General features: G+C 28.2%; 4 protein-coding genes across 6 annotated transcripts; 1 reads left to right on the top strand and 3 right to left on the bottom strand.

Annotated features, from left to right (window-relative positions):
• Positions 1-980: 980 nt before the first annotated feature.
• Positions 981-4,336, bottom strand: LOC100642316 (SET domain-containing protein SmydA-8). The gene is made up of 5 exons (XM_003393600.4): positions 4,195-4,336; positions 3,483-3,917; positions 2,506-2,883; positions 2,052-2,387; positions 981-1,353 (listed from the first exon to the last, which is right to left on the bottom strand). The coding sequence occupies exons 2-5, from the start codon at positions 3,902-3,904 to the stop codon at positions 1,047-1,049; spliced, it is 1,443 nt and encodes a 480-aa protein (XP_003393648.1). The 5' UTR covers positions 3,905-3,917; positions 4,195-4,336; the 3' UTR covers positions 981-1,046.
• LOC100652220 (ceramide phosphoethanolamine synthase) lies at positions 4,250-9,448 on the bottom strand. Of its 3 annotated transcripts, none has more exons than XM_048411775.1 (6): positions 9,303-9,448; positions 7,890-8,223; positions 7,421-7,749; positions 7,190-7,330; positions 6,964-7,118; positions 4,250-6,516 (listed from the first exon to the last, which is right to left on the bottom strand). In XM_048411775.1, the coding sequence occupies exons 2-6, from the start codon at positions 8,187-8,189 to the stop codon at positions 6,113-6,115; spliced, it is 1,329 nt and encodes a 442-aa protein (XP_048267732.1). In that variant the 5' UTR covers positions 8,190-8,223; positions 9,303-9,448; the 3' UTR covers positions 4,250-6,112. The 3 variants fall into 3 exon arrangements, with proteins under 3 accessions (XP_048267732.1, XP_012172035.1, XP_020723994.1); XM_012316645.3 differs by lacking the exon at positions 9,303-9,448 and adding an exon at positions 8,655-9,017; XM_020868335.2 differs by lacking the exon at positions 9,303-9,448 and adding an exon at positions 8,290-8,402.
• An 86-nt stretch (positions 9,449-9,534) lies between these two features.
• Positions 9,535-15,368, top strand: LOC100652104 (translocation protein SEC63 homolog). Its single transcript, XM_003393597.4, has 12 exons — positions 9,535-9,950; positions 10,642-10,744; positions 10,827-10,941; positions 11,034-11,139; positions 11,291-11,514; positions 11,603-11,764; positions 12,001-12,229; positions 12,367-12,512; positions 12,622-12,769; positions 12,910-13,393; positions 14,567-14,858; positions 14,948-15,368. Exons 1-12 carry the CDS (start codon positions 9,827-9,829, stop codon positions 15,086-15,088), a joined length of 2,274 nt encoding a protein of 757 aa, XP_003393645.1. The 5' UTR covers positions 9,535-9,826; the 3' UTR covers positions 15,089-15,368.
• Positions 15,272-20,438, bottom strand: LOC100642917 (inhibitor of nuclear factor kappa-B kinase subunit beta). Its single transcript, XM_048411748.1, has 13 exons — positions 19,907-20,438; positions 19,632-19,831; positions 19,393-19,551; positions 19,093-19,310; positions 18,920-19,024; positions 18,704-18,839; positions 18,427-18,615; positions 18,118-18,329; positions 17,710-17,994; positions 17,139-17,282; positions 16,746-17,063; positions 16,563-16,641; positions 15,272-16,389 (listed from the first exon to the last, which is right to left on the bottom strand). The coding sequence occupies exons 1-12, from the start codon at positions 20,013-20,015 to the stop codon at positions 16,578-16,580; spliced, it is 2,139 nt and encodes a 712-aa protein (XP_048267705.1). The 5' UTR covers positions 20,016-20,438; the 3' UTR covers positions 15,272-16,389; positions 16,563-16,577.
• Between the last annotated feature and the right edge of the window lie 336 nt (positions 20,439-20,774).

Below are 20,774 nucleotides of genomic sequence, written 5' to 3'. Positions count from 1 at the left end.
TTTGGAGATACACTGTGACGAATTGTAAAAAGTTAAGATCTTTTGAATATAACTTGTATAGAACTTTGCTGTTTAGATGCAATCTTATTTAAAACGTGATTCTTTATTTGACAGACAATGTCCGATTTAAAATATCGGTCAGAATATACAAACAGAAATTATTGAGAATATAAGAAGAATTATCCTAAGCGAATATTATGTACGATAACAAAGATATTTCTATTTTTGAAAACCGTGGTGCGAATTACTTGTTAGTTCTTCTAGTTTGAATGTTCATTAACGAATTGTTTAAATAGCCAACATTTAGAAGTCATCGAGTCTTTAAATTCCCAATACACGCACGAATCTATTTTCACTCAAATCTATTCGTTGTTACGAACAAAATTTACGTGTCACTATTTCATTTAAACATTACTCCGATAGAATGATATGTATTTATCAATGTGTAGTATAAGTAAATTAATGTTCGATAATCGTTTTGCTATAAAAAAAAAGAAAAAAAGACACTATTCTTGTTATAAAAATATGTTACTCCATCTCGAGGCTAAATCTAGTCTAGATTTACATGCTACCGTAATCCAATAACGTTTACCTGGAATTTCTACTTTTTCTCTCCAGCGTAAGACAGGTTTTCACTACTTAATTCTTCTGCAACGACAAACACGCATTAACAATATCGTTGACCTAGAAACAAGTAACATTTACACTGTAAATACAACGTTATCTTATGTAATAAAATGTGACACATAAGAACAGCACTATGAACCACCATAGCACTATACATACAGCACAGTGCTACTGATCACGATTATGCGTACTGTATAATTATAAATAATCATTTTGTCGTTCAATACAGACGATACGTCATGTTACATAGCTATTATGGCGTAAGATCATGCGAAGGAAAACATTTTTCATATTGCTTTTTTCCGGCATAAGTTCATTTTCTAAATGCAAATTACTAAATATAATACAGGATATGAACAATTTTTATAATTTAATTTTTATTACGATTATCTCATTAAATGTTAAATCTAATAGAATTATCATAACTCAGATTTCATTAACGTTCGAAGCTTTTCACCAGGCGAATTCTCTGGTTCAAATTGCAATAACGATATTGCTTCTGACAGAAGGCCTTCTCTATTTTCTCCTGGACAAGTAGACAATTCTCTCAATGCGACCGCAGTGTACAATGCTAATCTTGCACCATAAGGATCTAATGTTTTGGTGGTTTTTATGATACGTTTGCATAATTCAGGCTTTTTCGGATCGCTCGCAGGCAATAGCTGAATCAATGAATGACTGACGCTTGTACACAATTGATGTCCAGGATGCAATAACGTAGTGAGCCTAGAATTAAATAACGATTATAGTTGAATCATTAACTTTCGTTCCATACAATGTCTAAAAATCAGTATAAATGTGATCTTTACGAAAATATCTTTTTTCGGAATTATTTTATTAAAACGAAAAGACAACTTTTAATAGAATTTCGAGCCATATTTTCGTTTCGTGAAAAGATTTTTTATTGCATTAAAGCATGAAAAAATAAAATAAAATAGCTAATTTCATTAGACAAAAGCTAGCTAATTTTGGATTCGTTTATTAAGAAAAACTTCCTCAAAATCATGTATCTATATATATATATATATACATGCATATGTGTAAGCTTTAACGACTCCAAAAAGCGTAATTATATTGCTATTAAGAGTGAACGTAAGTACATATACATATATCTCATATGGTTAACATATTTTTGGTTATTTTCAACGCATTGACGATAAACAATAGCGACGAATTGTAATTTTATGTACATGTGCAATGTAATATAAAAATATTTACTTTATATTATATAATTATCCTTTCTATGTACAATGAAAATAGAGTGGATATCGATAGAAAAATATTTCAAACAAAGAGAAAAAAGAGACAATACGCAATGATGGATAATAAAATTAATAATTTAGCTACTCTTGTATACCGCAGCAAGTATTATAGATACGATATTATTTTTTTATCCAATGTATGATAAATGAAAGTTATTTTACCGTGACAGAAGATCGACCAATTTATTCTTGTTTGCTTGATACATAATTTCATCAACATCCTCTTCCAATTTTCCAACAAACTGCATCACTTCCGATGCAGTCAGAGTTCCAGGACACGAATTACATCCCCATTGCGAATCAAAGTTTAATGGATCCTTAGGTAAAATAAAATCGTTGTCGTGAGGACATTTTAACGTTCCAAGATGCGTGCCCAATTCTGTTGGATCGGCACATCGCTTGCAATGGCAAGAAAAATATTTCGTTTCCGAAAGATGAGCTCTTCGTGCCCTCGTTGACCAAAGTGCATGTGTATACATTGTGCTTAAATGGTCCCACCTATAACGTTATAAAAGAGAGCTTTTAGATTTATTCGTTAAAAAAAGCATAAAAAGATGTATAAAAAAGAAAAAAACCGAAAGAGAACACTGTAATGTGAAATATTATATTTACATACTTCTGTATAGGACAAACAGCTATGACCGTGATTCGAGGTCTACCCTTATCGTCGATTTTAAAGCTGTGTCTCGTATTAGCCAAACAAGAATGCTCTAAAAGACATGCTGTTTCATAAATCGCAACGCAGCCCTCAGGTGGTATAGTCTCCAACGCGTTAACGTCTATTAAGCCACAAATTTTGTGCACGATATCTTTGCTGGAGGGATTGTCTGGTAAAAGACGTTCGATATGGTGATATATGTTCATCGTTTCCTCATATGCGTTCGTTCCTTGACCACGAGAATCTTGGTGACTTTGTAACTTTTCTATAGAATACCAATGTTTCAATTTCTTGCGCCATAATATTAACATACGTATTACTAAGAGAACATCGCACCTGAAACATGATTTAATGAACACTAATTAAGAATGAATGAAATCATACACACAAAGTAGAGCAATATGTATATACATATATACGTATACATATAAATATTAAACTATATCATTTCTATCCTTTTTTATATTATTTCTGTGCTACGCATACACTAGTCATATTATTTTGTATTGTATACGATATAAGCGTGAGCGATTGTAACGCTTTATAACGCTCCTTCACTGTCTTTTAAAAAGTGATGACAGTGCTTTTATTAATTTCCAAATAACGTTTAAGCAATGTATAAACATTTCTATGTATATAAATACAAATGAATACAAATGAATCCTCTTATTTTGCTCTAGTTTCCTGCAGTATTCAATTTGAAAGCGAATGTAAGACAGTTATCTCTTTGTTCCTCTTTCTGAATATCCAATAAATGTATAAACTTCGTGCTACGAACAATACGATTAAACCGAACCATGTGCCTTTTAATCGTCAACTAATAAAATTATTAAAACTGATCTCCTCGCTAAAACTGTTTCGTGACACTCTCCTTGTTCTTCACTCTTACACTTTAAATGCAGCTGTATTTTTGTATTTGACGAAATGTTACAAACCTAGGAATGATTCTTGCTTTTATAAGAAAAGAACATTCCAGACCGTGCCTATTTTTATCAGTAAGACCAGAACAATTTGTATCACACGCCGGCCAAAGGCATTTCGTGCATCTTGTATCGCCACTATAGCATTGTTTCCCGCAACCAACGCAAACTCTTTGATCTGAATGTAATGCCGGTCCCCAAACCAAAGGTGACTCTGATAGGATTACGTCGCCCGGATTTAAATCTCTTGATGCCACTAAATACCGTCCGAGTTCGCAGCTCTCACGAATCTCCCATGCTTGACAATTTGACCTGTGCCTAGGCCAGTCCTGTCGCTGATGTTCCTTTTTGCAATAAAATTGCTGCTTGCAACTGTTACATTTCAGCGTTGCACGTTGATTACAGATCGGGCAGATGCCTTCCGTTTGCGATTCCATGCTATCTCAATTACTGAACATCGAATAGTTTTAAAATTAAATCTCTGCTCTTTGTTAATCTTCTATATATGTATAAAGGATATATCGGTACTTAGAAACAGCTTGCAATTTAAATAAATATCATGCTAAAATTATTTTTATGTTCCCTTAGATTATGTTAGGAATAAAATGCGCGATTGAATAATTTTAAGGTAAATATCGAAATAAAATGGTGAATACTTATCATATTGTTTGATAAAGCGGTTGCACTCAAAATTCCTTTAAAGTATTTTCAAGTTTATAATACATACCTGTAAGATAGGAACATGAATATAGTAGAAATAATATTAAAACGAGTGCAGCACATCTTTATTTACGTCAAGTATTTTATTAATTTTGTCATTTTCAAAGGAGAATAAGAAATTAATACGCAAAACGCTGAAACTTGCGATACCACTGCTTTAAAATTCCGACATTACGACTCTGAAACTATGACGGTCTATATACACCGGTGGTTTAATTATAGGAGCGGTATAGTTACGTAGACGCGCTTCTATTTCTGACAAAACTCTATAAAAGATTGTTATTCGGCGTAATACAAACTTATCCTACTTAATTATTATACATATATCATTTATTGTCTGACAGTGAACTTTATACAAAACAAAATATTCGTCGACTAAAATTTGAAAAGTGCACGTTATTTTTTATATGAACATCAAATATATCCTTAAGAGAATACGTTATGAAAAATGTTTGTTATAATATTTTTTATTTACGTTAAAATTAGCACCTTTCGATATTAATTATAAAGATAATTTAAATACTGTATTTACAAAAGTTTTTGGTAATAGATATTTATAAGAGTATTGTGATTATATTATACGACATTACACTTATCGAATGTGCACCTATTTATGAAAAAGGAAAATATAAAAAGTATTCATAATAAAGCAATATAGAAAAATAACTTTATCAACTTAATATAAAATGATCGTAGAATACAATTATATGTACAAATATTTATATATATAATTTTTTTTTTACTATTGTGCAAATCATTCTTCCTCTTCGATAGCATAACATTAAGAGCCTCTTTTAAGAATCTAAATGATCATACACTCTATTTATAACAAATATAAATATTACAGATCATTGTAACATACATAGCCTCTTACTAATTAACTCTTGCGAAAAGTTCAATATTCATTCAATTGTACTTCAGTTAAATCACGTAAAGAATAGCGTCATCATTAAATGTATTTTAATCGCACATATTACGTGTAAATGTACATATCTGATCATGACCATCATATGTCCAGTTATATTCTGGTCGTGCGTAATTATCTTTTGTTTTGTTACTTCTATTTATGATGATGCGTTTAGAAACGGAGGATATCACAATAAGACGAGAATACATAATAGTTGCTAAAATCGATTCATCAGTAAAATCTCTTCGCTTACGCTTAATTTTAGTAAAAAAAAATATACAAATAAAAAGTGGAAAGACTATTTATATTTCTACACGGTACTGCACTGTATCCAATTTTTTTACTTCCCGAAATCTCGTATCAAAAATTATGAAGTAAACGAATACATAAATTTTCGTATCAAATCAGTTTTTTATGCACTATTACTGTTACTTGCAATTTATTTATGGTTTCATTAATATAACTTTCATTCGATAGCTTCAGTTAACAACAAATTATATTGCACATGATCGTTAACTCCAACATATAGTCATACATTCAGTTAATTTTAATTCCTTGTTACTTACAAAATTTACTTGCATAATCAAATTTTTATAATATATTTATTCACGAAAAAGAAATCAAATTTCTCCATGATTAACAATAAGGGAAAAAGTAATGTGTCTAAACCTAAGTTTCAGAAGAGATAGTGAAAATTGATTTTAATAGGAATTGTACAAGTTAAATATGATAATATTATAATAATAAAATTTCTTTTGGAAGGCAATAATTTAAATGTACTATTATGAATAGTCATTTCGTAAAGATTAGAAATATTTAAACAAATCGTACAAATTCATTTTGATAATGGAGATTTCGCTAACTAACTAATTTCACTTCCAAAAATAAATATTTGCAATTAATATTTTTTGTTATATAATTGTTACTTAAATGGTATAAAGAGAGTTATCAAGTAAAATTAATATTTTCAAAAGTCTATTATCAAAGGAATATAAAACTGAAGTAACTTATATACTGGCTAGTGCTCCTTCTTTGTGCTATTCTTTACACTGCCGTTTACATCACGCCATGATTTACGGAAGCAAATTGAGGATCGTACCAAATGCCATATATTTTTCCCAGTACATGCTAGATTACAAACGATCAGAGACGGAGATTCATACTCATTTGGAACGATACCATCGACAGAAGATTCGAAAAAACTAAATAATGGAAACCATATTCTGGTTCTATTTGAATCACGTTGCATCAATGCTTGATTATTGGCTAAAGTATGATAATAAAGAAACAGTCGTGATGTAATGTAGAAAGCTACGAAAACATCAATGGAATAATGTTCGTGTGCTGCCAAGATAAAAAATATACCAAACATATTGAGCATCCATGTGAAGGTATGTAAAAAATACAATTGTCGCGGTGTATCTGTAAATAAAATATCATCATAATAAGAATTATATGAAGGTTACACGGTGAAAAGGGGGAATGTCAATTTTAACAAATTTTGAATTTAATATTTCTCATATGTTCCTGCGTGTGCTCTTTATCATTGGCTCATCATGTCGCAATAATTTGAATAACAATTTTCCAAGTTTCACAGTAGCTATACTATATAGTGTATAGTGTACTTTTCATTTTTTACAATTTAATGCGCTATATATCACTTACAGTTATAAGATAAAGTTGAAAATGATGTAAAATACAATGAAGAATAAAATGTTTTATTTTGATAATATAACGAATTTAATATAACGAAAAATAAATTTTTGTTTTCTAAGAAATGCTAAAAATTGACATTACCTTCTTTACCCGTGGGCTCTTCATATACATATTACCTATAGCCTATCTATTCAGAAACATGCTAATACTTACATTCTGTAATGAAAAAATTTAACATAGTTAACGCAACAGTATGTCCACTAAACATATAATCACCACACGTTCTAACACCTTGAATCGACATACCAGCACCACGCCATATAACATAAGCCATAGCAATTTTATTATATAACTCTACATATGCAGAACTATAAAATGAAAATATTAATATAATTTTTTTTCATACTAGTCACTTTAAAGGATAAAATATTATTCGCACCTTGTCCAATCTTCGGGAACTTTCCTTGGTTGACATTGCAAATGTGCGCCTGGTACTGATAAGGAAGTAATAAGCATTGTAACACATCTTAACAGGAAGACTGTGCCAGATAAAGCAAAAAATCTCCGCAATAAAATAAATCTGTGTTAACAAAAATTTGTTAAATACTTTTCAAGTCATCTATTTTGCAACTTAATTTTAAATATTAGTAGCATTTATAATATACCTTACCTGTATTTGTGAAAAATTAATACAATCAGCCATATTGCAAAAAGTATAGTTCCAGTAACTTCACACATATCAAATGCCCAAGGAATATGTGGAACATTATCTAAAAATATATCAGGTAACGGAGGATATTTTTTCATATCAGGCACTCTATCATGAACAATGACCATCACAAAGGCAGTAATCCATGTAACAATAAATAAATATGCCAAACTAATAAAAGTTTTCCAAATTTCAGGTGACAAATGTGACGCATGACCATCTTCTGATACAGATGCTGAATAAAATTCATGTTCAATAGAACCTTCGTTATTTATACCACTACTAGGCATCTGTTAAAATAGAAAACAAACCTTTACTATGGAAAATTGATATTATTTTAAAATATCTCATTTATTATCACATTTCATATATTAAAGGAACATATATCATAAAAAATTTTTCATATTAAGTATTTAACTTTCCTTCTTACTTCATGTTTATGATGATTATAAAAATTTGATGATGGAAATATATCAATGTATCCTAATTCAAACAATACTGCCACATTATCCCTTTGTAATTGTTTTATGCTTATATATAATCTTTTTATATCACCAATTTTCTGTAAATTCGTGGATATTAACTTTAGATCATCTTCTTTCAGGGTCAAGAGCACTTTTCCATCAATTTCCTGATCAAGAAATGAGTCAACAAATTTTTCATGTCCAGTTTCTCTAAGCCATCTTGTCACATCCTTTTGCGTCCACTCAACTATATTTTTCTCAGACATTGTTTATCTTAATACAAAATTGTACTAATCATACCTAAAAAAAGAAGCACAAGAAATAATTTGTTAACAATTTATATTATAGCCATCACTGGATACAAACATATTTTGCTACTTTGACACAATTAAAACTGTTGAGAACTATTAGTTAATATAATGAAATATTTCACCAAAATAACGTATGAAATGAAAAGAATGTTAGATTTTGAAAACATTAAAAATACAAAAATATTATGTAACTTTCCATTATCAATGTAAATCATCGTATTAACGATAAAAATAGTTTCGACATAAGCATATTGACGGTAATAAAATTATTGAATAAATAAAATGTAATAATAAAAAATATATTTCTATATGAATTTTTTACGAAGAAATTTTCTATATTCTTCTAAAAATAATTGTCCAAATCATTTACATTTTAAAATATATTTAACCTATATAAATACCTATTTAAATACGACATACCTTAGAAACTTAATTTATGGATTATCAAAGCTATGTATCACAATTTTTTCGTGCGTTTATTGTACATAATGAATATATATCATGAATATCATAGTCTTATTGTCAAACAAAACCATACATTGGCAGTATTTGTAAATAAACCAATCCAGACAGAACCATTGATCAGAATGCTATGAGTACAGTTGAACACGTTCATCACTTTTAACAGCTCTTACTTCTTCGATTTAGAGTATGGTGTACATATCTCGACAAACTTCATAGTTACTTTATGCAATTTCAATTCAGAATTATACTGATCACATTAATAAATTTACTTAAATGATAAGAAACAAATATATTCATGAAACAAATCTAAACAAAATGAAAATACATCAAAGTAACTTTAAAATGAAATGAATAATGTAGATTTGAATTTCTATAAGTAATTGAATTTTTACATTAAAATATAAAATATAAACCGTCCTGTTCAATATTTTAATTTCCAACCACATAATAGTGACTTTTCATTTTTACGATATGTATAAAAGGCTATTATAATATTTAGTATATATTTCCACGTAACTCTCTTATGATACTGTAGTTAATACTGATGATTAATATGATATACATATATTTCTGCTCTACTTTTGAATTAGAATAAAATGATACCTAATTTTCTTTTGAAAACAGCATATTAAAAGATAGTGACCCTTCACTTTTGGATTTATATTTATACAGTCGATATATCTATCGATTTTGATCTCGATTCAGGACTTGTTTACAGTTAATAGTTGCATGACGTTGGCATTAGTGACGTTGTTCACGATCAGGATGCAACAGAATTACAAAACTACCGTATTATCATGCAATGGCGTATTCTAAGTTCACTTAAACACAGTAAAGTAGTCTGTAACTGTAACTTTACAGTGGGGGCGACGTATCGTTTGTTAACAGACTTAATCATTGTGATTTTTTACGTATTTTTCATTCTTCTTTTTAGTTGTATATAAACATAATCGACAGCGCCAATTGCACATCAGACTTAAACTAATAGCATTCGGTGCTGAGTTGGCAGTCTTGACGACGACAACTCTAACTGTACTGTATATATTGAATGATACCGTGAATTCAAAGTGGAGTTTAGTAATGAATGTACTTAAACCATATACTTAAAGATTGTAATTTAATGAGCTATGAGCGGCCAAAAATTTCAATACGACGAAAGTGGTGGGACATTTTTCTACTTTCTACTATCATTCTCGGCCCTCCTTCAAATACCTGTGACATATTATTTTTGGCCACGTCGTCCCAAACAAGGTTAGCTCTAGACGAATCTATTTAGATTAACATAGAAAATAAGTGATATTATGATAACGTTCTATGTTTATACGTACTTTCAACCGAGTTATGTAATTTCACCACGTTTTACATTTACTCTTTTCATTATCACATTCACTTTATAATGTTGTGGCAAGGGATTAATGAGCTCTTAATTATGAATATTACGTTACTAATTTTCTAATGTTCTCAATAATATTTGAGAGTACGCTATATAATATTTGATCACTTTTAGTAAAACATTTAAGGTTTACTAATATTCCGATTTTGCGCTCAAAGTTTAATAATGTATTCCTATAAAAAAGTATCTTATATATACGTACATATATATGATTTAAGAGATTCCATCGGTTTTACGTTTTTAAGATAGATTTTTTAAATTAGAGAATATTTAAATAAAATATTATATCAGTAAATTATTATAATTCATAACATACACAGAACATGCACAAATAAACGCTGTTTTTATTCTCTAACAATTTCAAACAAATTACTATGTTGTTTTAAATAAATTTTAATTATATAAAATTTTATAAATATTCTTTTCTTAATAATTTTAAAATTCGGTATTATGGAAAATTTAATCTTTCATATTTTTCATATAATTAATTACGTATTATTGGTAATAATAAGGTGAATGGTACATATAATTATTATTATTTATAAATAGATCCTGATCAAGAAGCAAAAGAGTGTCAATGCGATGGATGTAAAAAGAAAAAAATTATCCTACGACTTAATAAACCTTGGAAAGAAACCAAAGCATTATTTGAGTAACTATGTTTACATATCAAATATATATATCTTAATTGTATATAAAATTTAGATGTTTAAAATATCGCTATATTGTTGTAGCAAATTTCTTATCATTCTTGGATGGGTAGTCCTTATCTTTTTGACATATAAGGTATCACAATTCGATTATGAAATGGCTAATTTTGATCCATTTGAAATACTTGGTGTTTCCTCTGTACGTACAATTAATTCAATTTAAAAAGTATCAATTTTATTTACTATACATCTATATTTACTTAACATTTATGATATTATTATTATTTATAGAGCTCATCTCAAAGTGACATTAAAAAAGCATATCGCAAATTATCTTTAATTCTTCATCCTGATAAAGAAACTGGGAATGAAAAAGCTTTTATGAGGTTAACCAAAGGTTAGAATAAACATAAAATAGCATGTGTGTGTGCGTCCGAGCGCGCGTGCGTGCGTGTGTAATAAAATAAAATATAAAAATAATAGTAACTGTTCATGATAATTTAAATTGTTGTTGAAACGAAGACATTTCTTTTTACATTAATTAATAGCATATCAAGCCCTAACGGATGAGGAAGCACGAAAGAATTGGGAAAAGTATGGAAATCCGGATGGTCCAGGAGCAATGAGTTTTGGAATTGCTTTACCTTCTTGGATAGTCGAAAAAAAAAATTCAGTTTGGGTTTTAGGATTCTATTCAATGGTTTTCATGTTTGTTTTACCAACGGCTGTTGGAATGTGGTGGTATAAAAGCATTCGTTATACTGGTGACCAAGTAAATACATATACGTTATAATATACATATAATTAAATATTAGTAAAAAGTAAATATTAATAATCCTTAATCTATTATTGGTTTTTAGGTGTTGTTGGCAACCACTCAATTATATTATATCTTTTTTATTAAATATCCTTCAATGTCATTAAAAAGAGTTATTATGATTCTTGCTGCTTCATTCGAATTTCATAAGAAACGAAATGCAGAGATAGTCGAGAGATATACAGATAGCGAAGAAGTTCGTTTGGTAAGATGTACACTATATTTTAATGGTTTTTACAATTATAATTATAATGAATATATATAGAATACATTTTATTGTAATGTACAATTCTTTTTATGTCAGGTTTAATACAATTTTATACTAGATGTAAAACAAGCGGTGTATGGCTCTTATTGTTTACTTTGAAATTGAAAATTTCTTTATCTGAAGAAATTAATAGCTTAAGGTAATTCTAGATTTTGTATTTGTTTCATTTTCAGCTTATTAAGCAGCTACCAGATCTAGGTGCAAAAAACAAGGCAACACCATTATGTGACTCATATTCAGTTAAAGCTAGAGCTCTAATTCATGCACATTTATTTCGTATACTATTAAATCCAGAAACATTAGAAAAAGATAGACAATATATAGTAAAAAAATGTCCATATTTGATTCAAGAAATGGTAACTTGTGTTAATCGAGTGATTCTATTAGCTTATGCTAGAAGAGGTACATATGTATGCTATAAATTGTAGGTTTCCCAACCTGTCCTACGTTTTCCTAAATACATACAAACGAAAAAATTTTATAGTAGCAATACATATTTAAACACTGGTAATCTGATGAATGTTTTCTTTTCTCTGTAGTTCCACGTTTACCAACTATAAAAACTGTAGAAAATTGTATGAAATTGTGTGCAATGATAGTACAAGGCTTCTGGGAATTTAAAAATCCTCTTCTACAATTACCACATATAACAGAAGATAATCTGAAATGTTTCTTACCAAAAAAGGTATCATTCATTTGTTATACCATTTAGAATACTTTAATTTAAAGTAGGATAATCTACATCTCATTATATATTATAATTAGAAATTTAACTAGACTTGTAATTGGTTTAGCATCAAATCAAAAGTCTTCAACAATTCGCACAATTAAAAGGAGAAGAAAGAAGACTGACCCTTAGACATTTATCAGATAGCCAATATGAGGATGTAATGAAAGTTCTTGGAAGTATGCCATATATAGAATTTAAAGTACGGTCTGAAGGTAAAAATTATTTAATATTATTTAATACTTAATTATAATATTTTATTATTATATTATTAATATTTAATATTTCCTACACTTGCATGTACGTATTTTGTAGTTATGTTTAAATACTTTTTAAAATAAAATATATCTTACAGTAATTGACGATGAAAACCCAACTGTTTATACTGCTGGTGCTATTGTGACTGTAACAGTATCATTAACCCGTAACGATATGAAACATTTATTTGGAGATGATTCTATTAAGGAACAAACTATGATCGATGACAGTAAAATAAACAATGAAGCTCCTGATGAAGTATCAGAAGAACAAAGCCAATCTGTTAAAAGGCCAGCATGGCTTAGGCAAAGAAAGGGTCAAAAAAAGTCCCACAAGAAAGGTACTAGTAAAAAATTTGCTTCCACAAAGAATGCTCAGACACAATTACAGTCTAGCAATAATGCTCAACAAATGAATACTCCTAATGCAAAAAAGAAAGAAGATAAGGTAGAAAAAGAGTCTTCCAAAGATAAATTATCTGATGTAAGTGACAGCGATGTTGATAGTGATAGAAGTAATGACGAAGATGGTCATGAAAAAAAAGATGTGTCCATAGATGATGATGACACAGAATGGGAGAGGTAAAATATTTCATAATAATTTAATATACAGAGTATTTCGTTTAACTGAGAACGATAGAATATCTCACGAGGGCTTAAAGTTATCAGAAAATAACTTGTACAAAAGTTGTTTGATTCAGTGATAAGCGTCAGATAATGCAAATTATTCTTTTGCAAATCCAGTAGTGGGAGATATTTTATTTCTTTTTTCTTTCTCTTCTCTTTTCTTTTTTTTCTTTTTTTCTGTTCTTCTAATTTTTTTTTTCTCTTTTTCTGTTCTTCCCCTCCCCCCCTCCCCTAGATGGAACCATATATTTTTTAATAGACTAATCAATCGATTTTCATATTTCCTATAAAAAAAGTATTAACCCATTCATGTTGGGAAACTGTTAGTTTAGCGGATATTTTAACTTTAATCCATCATATGAAAGACGAGGAAAGACACGAAGCAGTATTTAAAAAGTATAAAAAAATATATGGCACTATTTAAAAAAATGAACTTGAGCTTAAAATCTTCCCCACTACCGGATCCGTAAAAAAATAATTTGCACGATATGATGCGCCCCTTTAAAATGAACAACTCTTCTAAAAGCAATTTTTTAATAACTTTAATCCCTCGTGAGATATTCTACTGTTTCCATTTAAACAGAACGCTTTGTATACAGGGTAGGGTGGTAATCGTAGTACAACCGAGCAGAGAGTGATTCTACGTGAAAAAATATGTTGAAAATATAGAATAAAATTGTTTCATTTGACACTTCGTTTCTGAGAAAACCAAGCTTAAAAATTTACCAAATATACTTTAACTTGGCTATGTACCGACTAGATATGGGTAAACAATCAATAGGAAGTTATTATACATATGAAAATAAGTAAAAAGTGTAAAATAAAATTTTTTTATTAGTTTAAAGCCTCGTTTTCAAGAAAATAAAGTTTAAACATGTTTAATTAAGAACTGGTCTGATAAACACGCGCATGATACATTTTCAAGCCTATTTTTCTTGAAAATGAAGCATCTCACGAAAAGATTTTATTCTAAATTTTTTTTCTAATTCTGTGGATTATTTACTCTAAAAAAATAGCCGAATTGAAAAGATTTAGGTGTACTTGTTAAATTTTTCAGTTTTTATCTTTTCACATAGTATCACCACCTGTCCATCTCCCGTATTTACGTATTAAGGTTTTTATAAACAGATTTCAGCAAAGAATTTCAAAGAGAGAGAAAGTTTTAGAAGGAAGAAGCAATATATCACATGAAGTTCATTGTCCACTCTTTCCTGATGTGAAACAGGAATATTGGTGGGTTTACATCTGTGATCGCAAGAGTCAAACTTTGCTAACAACTCCTATTTATGTTACGTCGTTAGCACATTTTGAAGAAGTTCAGTTGAAATTCACAGCGCCCCGGTGGCCAGGTGTTTATACGTTTACTGTATGTTTACGTAGTGATTCTTATCTTGGCTTTGATCAAGCTCAAGATATTAAGGTATGTAACGAAATTTTGTTTATATTACGTAAATGAAAATTTCAATATTATTGTTACTTTATGATTATTACAAAAATATTTGTTTACAGTTGGATGTGAAAGAGGCACCAGAAGTACCCACGGAACATCCGCAATGGGATATTTCAGATGAAGAAACTGCGGAAGATGTAGATGCAGTTGATGAACATTCCGAGTATACAACTGACGAAGATATCAGTGACAATGAATAATATCTGTTTCTCACGGAAGATTTGATAAATAGATATTTAAAAGGTTCGCATTTTTCCTCTTTTTTTACTTGTCAAGTTAATGTACAATGAACTTTTATATGTGAAATTGCATAATTGTTAATGTACGTGGACAATCTAGAAAAATAGTATAGTGTATAAGGTTTTTCAGTGAAGAGAAAGTAATAGTAAATGAAAATCATATTTATTTTAACATTGTTGTTTAATCCTCAGTTTAGGATGTATATACAGTTTTTTTAATAAAACACATTTTGAAATATAATAGTATTATTTTTCGCCTGGTATTTTAATTATTACATCTTAGTATGTAAGGTTTAGAAAAATGAGTTAATAAAAATTTAAAATATTAATTTCTTTATAAGTGAAAGTGTGATAAAAACATACCTCTTACTTATTCATTCAACCATGTAAGTTTTTGTTAAGTTTAAAGTATAAGAGCTGCTGATACTGTTTTGTTATAAAATATTCAGTATCTTACTATCGTGTTGGTTACAATGGATGTTAAAATTTTAAACATCTGGATTGTGAGTATAGTTTAATTACAAATAATTATGGCATGTATATATATATATAAAGGATTAATTCTGTTACAGATATTAAAAACTATTTTTATATACTTGATCCTGTGTGTAATTTTTAAAACAGGTACGTTAAATAACATTTAAAACACATTTATAAAACCAAATTATAAATAATATTTATAAATCCTATTTCTAAAGTAATTTTACAACACTACTTAAAATATATAAAGAAAAATATGCATACGCACGTATATATAATATATATTAATCATTAATGTACATAATACACTAACCATAAATGTATAGTGCAGATTTCACATAAAATGTCGTATAATATGTAAGAACAGCTGTAAGATATCTTGAAAAGATCAAATAATTTTGCGCATAATACGACACTTTATAGAAAAGCTTCATCATCATGTATTCTTATCTTGATGCCGAATTATTTAATTTCACTACACATATACATGTGTACATGTTATATATTACTATCATACTTTTTGTATCTTCATAGTTAATTTTAGACTAGCATATAAAATAAAATTTTGGTATTCCCTTAATGGAATATCTTCAATACCTTTCATATTGATATATAATCTTTTACAGATCATTTAACATCATCAAATAATGTTGGATGGAAAATGAGACTGAAAAATATAACAAATGGTCCCATTTATACATATGTCAAAACAGACGAAAATGCTAATATTAAATGGGGCGTGCGACATTACATTCCAAGAGCATCAAGATCACTACGATATACTGCAATCATAAATAATTAAATAAGTTCCTAAAAGATATATTTTATAGAATTATTGTCTTATAAATTAATATTAAATTTGACAAAGAGAAATATCTTTAATCTAAAAATAATGAAATATTGTTGAGAGATAGAAAAATAAAGTTTTGAAAATCGAATACGATGTAATACATACATTCTATATTTGTGTTTATGGTTCCAAGCTAAGCAGTTCCATGTATTTTTTTTGCATTTCTATCAAAAGATTATCTAACCTGGCGAAATAAAAGATAAAAATATTTTATACTTTCATTTTATATACTTGTACACTTATATATGTACTTATTTCTTAGACTGTAAATCATAATATGAAACATACGTGTAACGTATTACTAAGTTATCATATATCACATCATTTTTTGTGTTTAGCTTTTCCTTATGTTTCATACTAGATATATTTAGAAATTGATTGCTATCAAATTCATTTGATATTTTCGTACTATCGTATAATAAAGTGTTTGTAGCTTTATTTGTAGAGGTAGATAGTCTTAAATATTCTTTATTAGAAATATCGAACACATTAGAAGTGAGATGTGTTATATTTTGAAGTTCTTCACAGTACACTGTCTTCATAGCAATAACTGAATCAAAAATCATTTCCAATGTTCGGAGTTCTGATTCTAATTTCGCTATTTGTCTGAAAATATTATATCAATGTAAGTTACATCAATTATAGTTTAATATACAATATATTCATTGACCATATACATACTTTATAATTTCAGAAATATTGTGAAATTCTACTCCTTGTACTTTCAAGAATTCAAAAATTAATTTTGCTATTTCTGTTGGTCTTGCATTTTTATGAGAATATTCATCTTTATGCAATTCATAGATTTTTTCGATTTTATTATATCTGTTTAAAATTCAAATATGATAGTAAAAAAGTAAAGGACAATATTAAAAATGGGCGGTGGATTTTGATACAAATCGGAAAGGAAAAATTTTGTTCAAAAAGCTTTATCGTTTGTAAAATAAACAATTATTTGTCTTTGATTGTTCAGAGCATTAATAATGTATTACAAAAGAATTGCTTGTTGCCAATGGATTATTAATGATGGTTTATTTATTATTATTAAAATGAGATCGATAAGTTGCTGTTGAATAAATTATAATCACAGTCATATATGTATCCTTGTATTTAACCGCATTTATTATAACATTTCCAATGTTTGTCGGAAAAATTACTACTATACTTCTTATTCTTTAGCGTACAATCGTACTATAAAAGAATTTTTCTCAATTGGTATCAAAATTCATTTTTAACATTGTCCTTTACTCACATTTCATACATATCTTTAATACAATCAATAGATTTTACTTCATTGCTTAATCTACTGCTTTCTACTATCAATGGATTAAATTTTAATTTTATTTGATTAGCAGCCTTAACAAGTTTAGCAACTTTTTTACAATTAATTTCCAAAGCTGTCAATTCTTTCTTATTTATAGTTCTTCCTTCCCATTTAATACGAATTATAGATAGTTCACTTAGAAGATTATTTATATTTGTTAATGTATTTGTCATATTTTTATTAAATGTATCAAGTTTTGCGATTACCAAATCTCTGAAATATTATACAGTGTATATGTATATAAGTAAAATTTTGTAATAAACTACTACTAATTTCATAGATGAATCTGTGGATAGATTACAAACTAATATATAAAAATATATATAAAATACTTACAATTTTATAGTTAAGGCAAAAATATACAATTGAAACAAATTTATTTGTTGCCTGATAAAAAATATTGTTACTCTGCAATAATCTTGTAACGTTTCAAAATCCAACAAACCTTTTGGCGATTCTATCATTTTTCGAATTTCCATAGGGATTGCTGGTATAGGGATAGTCTCTATTAAAGGACTCTCATTTTTAAAGACAAATAAATCTGTATTCTACAGGGAAATTAATAGTTTAAATCAAAATAATACTATATAAAATAAATTTATATATTACAAACATAAAAAAGTGCAAAGCATTATATCATCATACCTGAATTTGTGATAAAAGTGGTGTTTGATTTTCAATAAGAATTTTACCAAAATAATCTGTTAAAATTTGTTGATTTATTGGTATATCAATATCCTTTTCAATCATATATTGTAAATCTGTAATCTTAGTAGTGCTATCTACTTCGTATGTATTAATTTTATACATCGATGCAACAAACACATGAACTATCTGACAAAAGTTAAAATGTTATTTATATTTTAAATAATTATGTAGATTTTTCAAATACCAATGTATGAAGAATGTTACATTAAAATACCTGTTTTGATAAAATAGAATGCAGTAATTCAAATACCACAAGCTTCGATATTCCACTTTCATACTGTTTCCCTCTTTTCTTTGGATCCCATTGTAACACAACCTTAAACCATTCTATTAATTTATTTCGAAGATTTCTAATAAAAAATATAACCAGTTTAAATAAAATTAATATTTTATTATTTTTCATTTTATCAAACAATGTTATAGTTGTTACCTTGATAAGTTTGTAGGGCCAGTAATATCTTGACCAAAAACTACCTTTCCTTTTGATTTGAAAGCACAGATATCATCATATCTTTTATTTCTAATATGTTGCATCCTAAAAAATATATAAGTTAACCAATGTTTAAATTTTTATTATAAACTTTTCATAATTATATAGTATACCACGACATAGTATGTTGCATTTTAGGTAAAAATGGTCTTGTTCCAGTAACAAGTTCATAAAAAAGAATGCCCAAACTCCAATAGTCTACAGAACAACTATATGTTTGTTTCCATAGTAGTTCTGGAGCTATATAATTTAATGTACCTACTAAAGATCCAGATGTACTATCCTCTCCAAGTTCTTTTGCGTATCCTAAATCTATTAATTTATATGAAATCTAAAACATATTTCATGTATATGTTATTAATATCACTTGTAATATATTTAATAAAATCTACATTTAATACAATATTGCTTACGATGTCACATTCATCTTGTAAAACTATATTTTCAGGTTTCAGATCACGATGAGTAATGTTATTGGAATGTAAGTATTCTATCGCAGAAGAAATATCTTTCATTACACTAATTGCTTCTTTTTCACTAACACCACAACAATTTTCCACTTTCCTTAGAACCTGCAATTTAACAAACATTGCTAATATAAATACAACTAACGTTTCATTGATTGAGAGATAAGTTATATATTGATATTTACCTTTCTCAGATCACCTTTCCTACAAAATTCCATACATAATAAAGGTAAATCTACTTTATCATCAGGATGTTTAAATGGTAAATTTAACCCTTTAACAATATTTGGATGCTTTAAACGTTTCATTATCTGTACCTCATTAATCCATCTTTTTCGTTGTGCTTCTTTTAATTGTGCAACCTCCCGTTTGCATATTTTAATTGCTAGTGTTTTCATAAAATATTAAATACTGAATCTTATTGGTTTATTTTTTTTTGTTAAAGAGTAAAAAAACATACCAAGCTTTTTACCACTTTTATGTATCCAAAGTTCGACGATACCAAATCCTCCTGAACCTAAAACTTTGTCTAGGCTCCAACCTTCAATAAATGCTGGTGTAGCAGTCATATTAAATGCTTTGCCTAAACATTATTTAAATTATAGATATTGAAATTTTTTGAAAAGATTCAGATTAAAATATAAAAAAATACTGTTAACTCTTTTTCCCTTTGAGCATATACATACATCAGTTGTATAAGAAAATCAAATTGATTTTACTAATTATCACGGCTATACAACGATCATGTTTATAATATATTAATTTTTTAAAAGAATAAATGTAGACATTCACAACACTCGACACATATGACAGTTTAATACATACTGCCAACATAAAAATTTGCGTTACAAATTCTATAAAACAGCAATTATGTATTATCTTATCAATTATCGCCATACGTTACACTATTAGAAAATAAACGAAGTTTTATAATAATTTATATGAAAATTCAAACTCTAATATGATAATAATAGATTTCCTTTCTGATAATAGCATACTTTGATCAAATTTTAACAAATTCGATTAAACAATTATTAATGCTTCATAGATGTTATTAACAACTTAATTGTCGTCATTGCTTAATTAGTAAGCATGCATCTGTATAATATTGTTCAACGTTTAGTATTACCGATATTTAAAACCAATTTAATGTTAATAAATATTATATCCTTTTAGAATATCTTAAAATTTGATATTAAACAATAAGCTTGTTTACAATCACACACGCACACACACACGCACGCACACACACACACACGCACGTACGCACGCACCACACACGCATACACGCACACACACATAGTTATATTTGCTTATGAAATATGTAG

This window comes from Bombus terrestris, chromosome 2 (assembly GCF_910591885.1).
Source record: "Bombus terrestris chromosome 2, iyBomTerr1.2, whole genome shotgun sequence".
Taxonomy (NCBI): Eukaryota; Metazoa; Arthropoda; class Insecta; order Hymenoptera; family Apidae; genus Bombus; species Bombus terrestris.
This window is presented reverse-complemented; position numbering and strand designations above follow the sequence as displayed.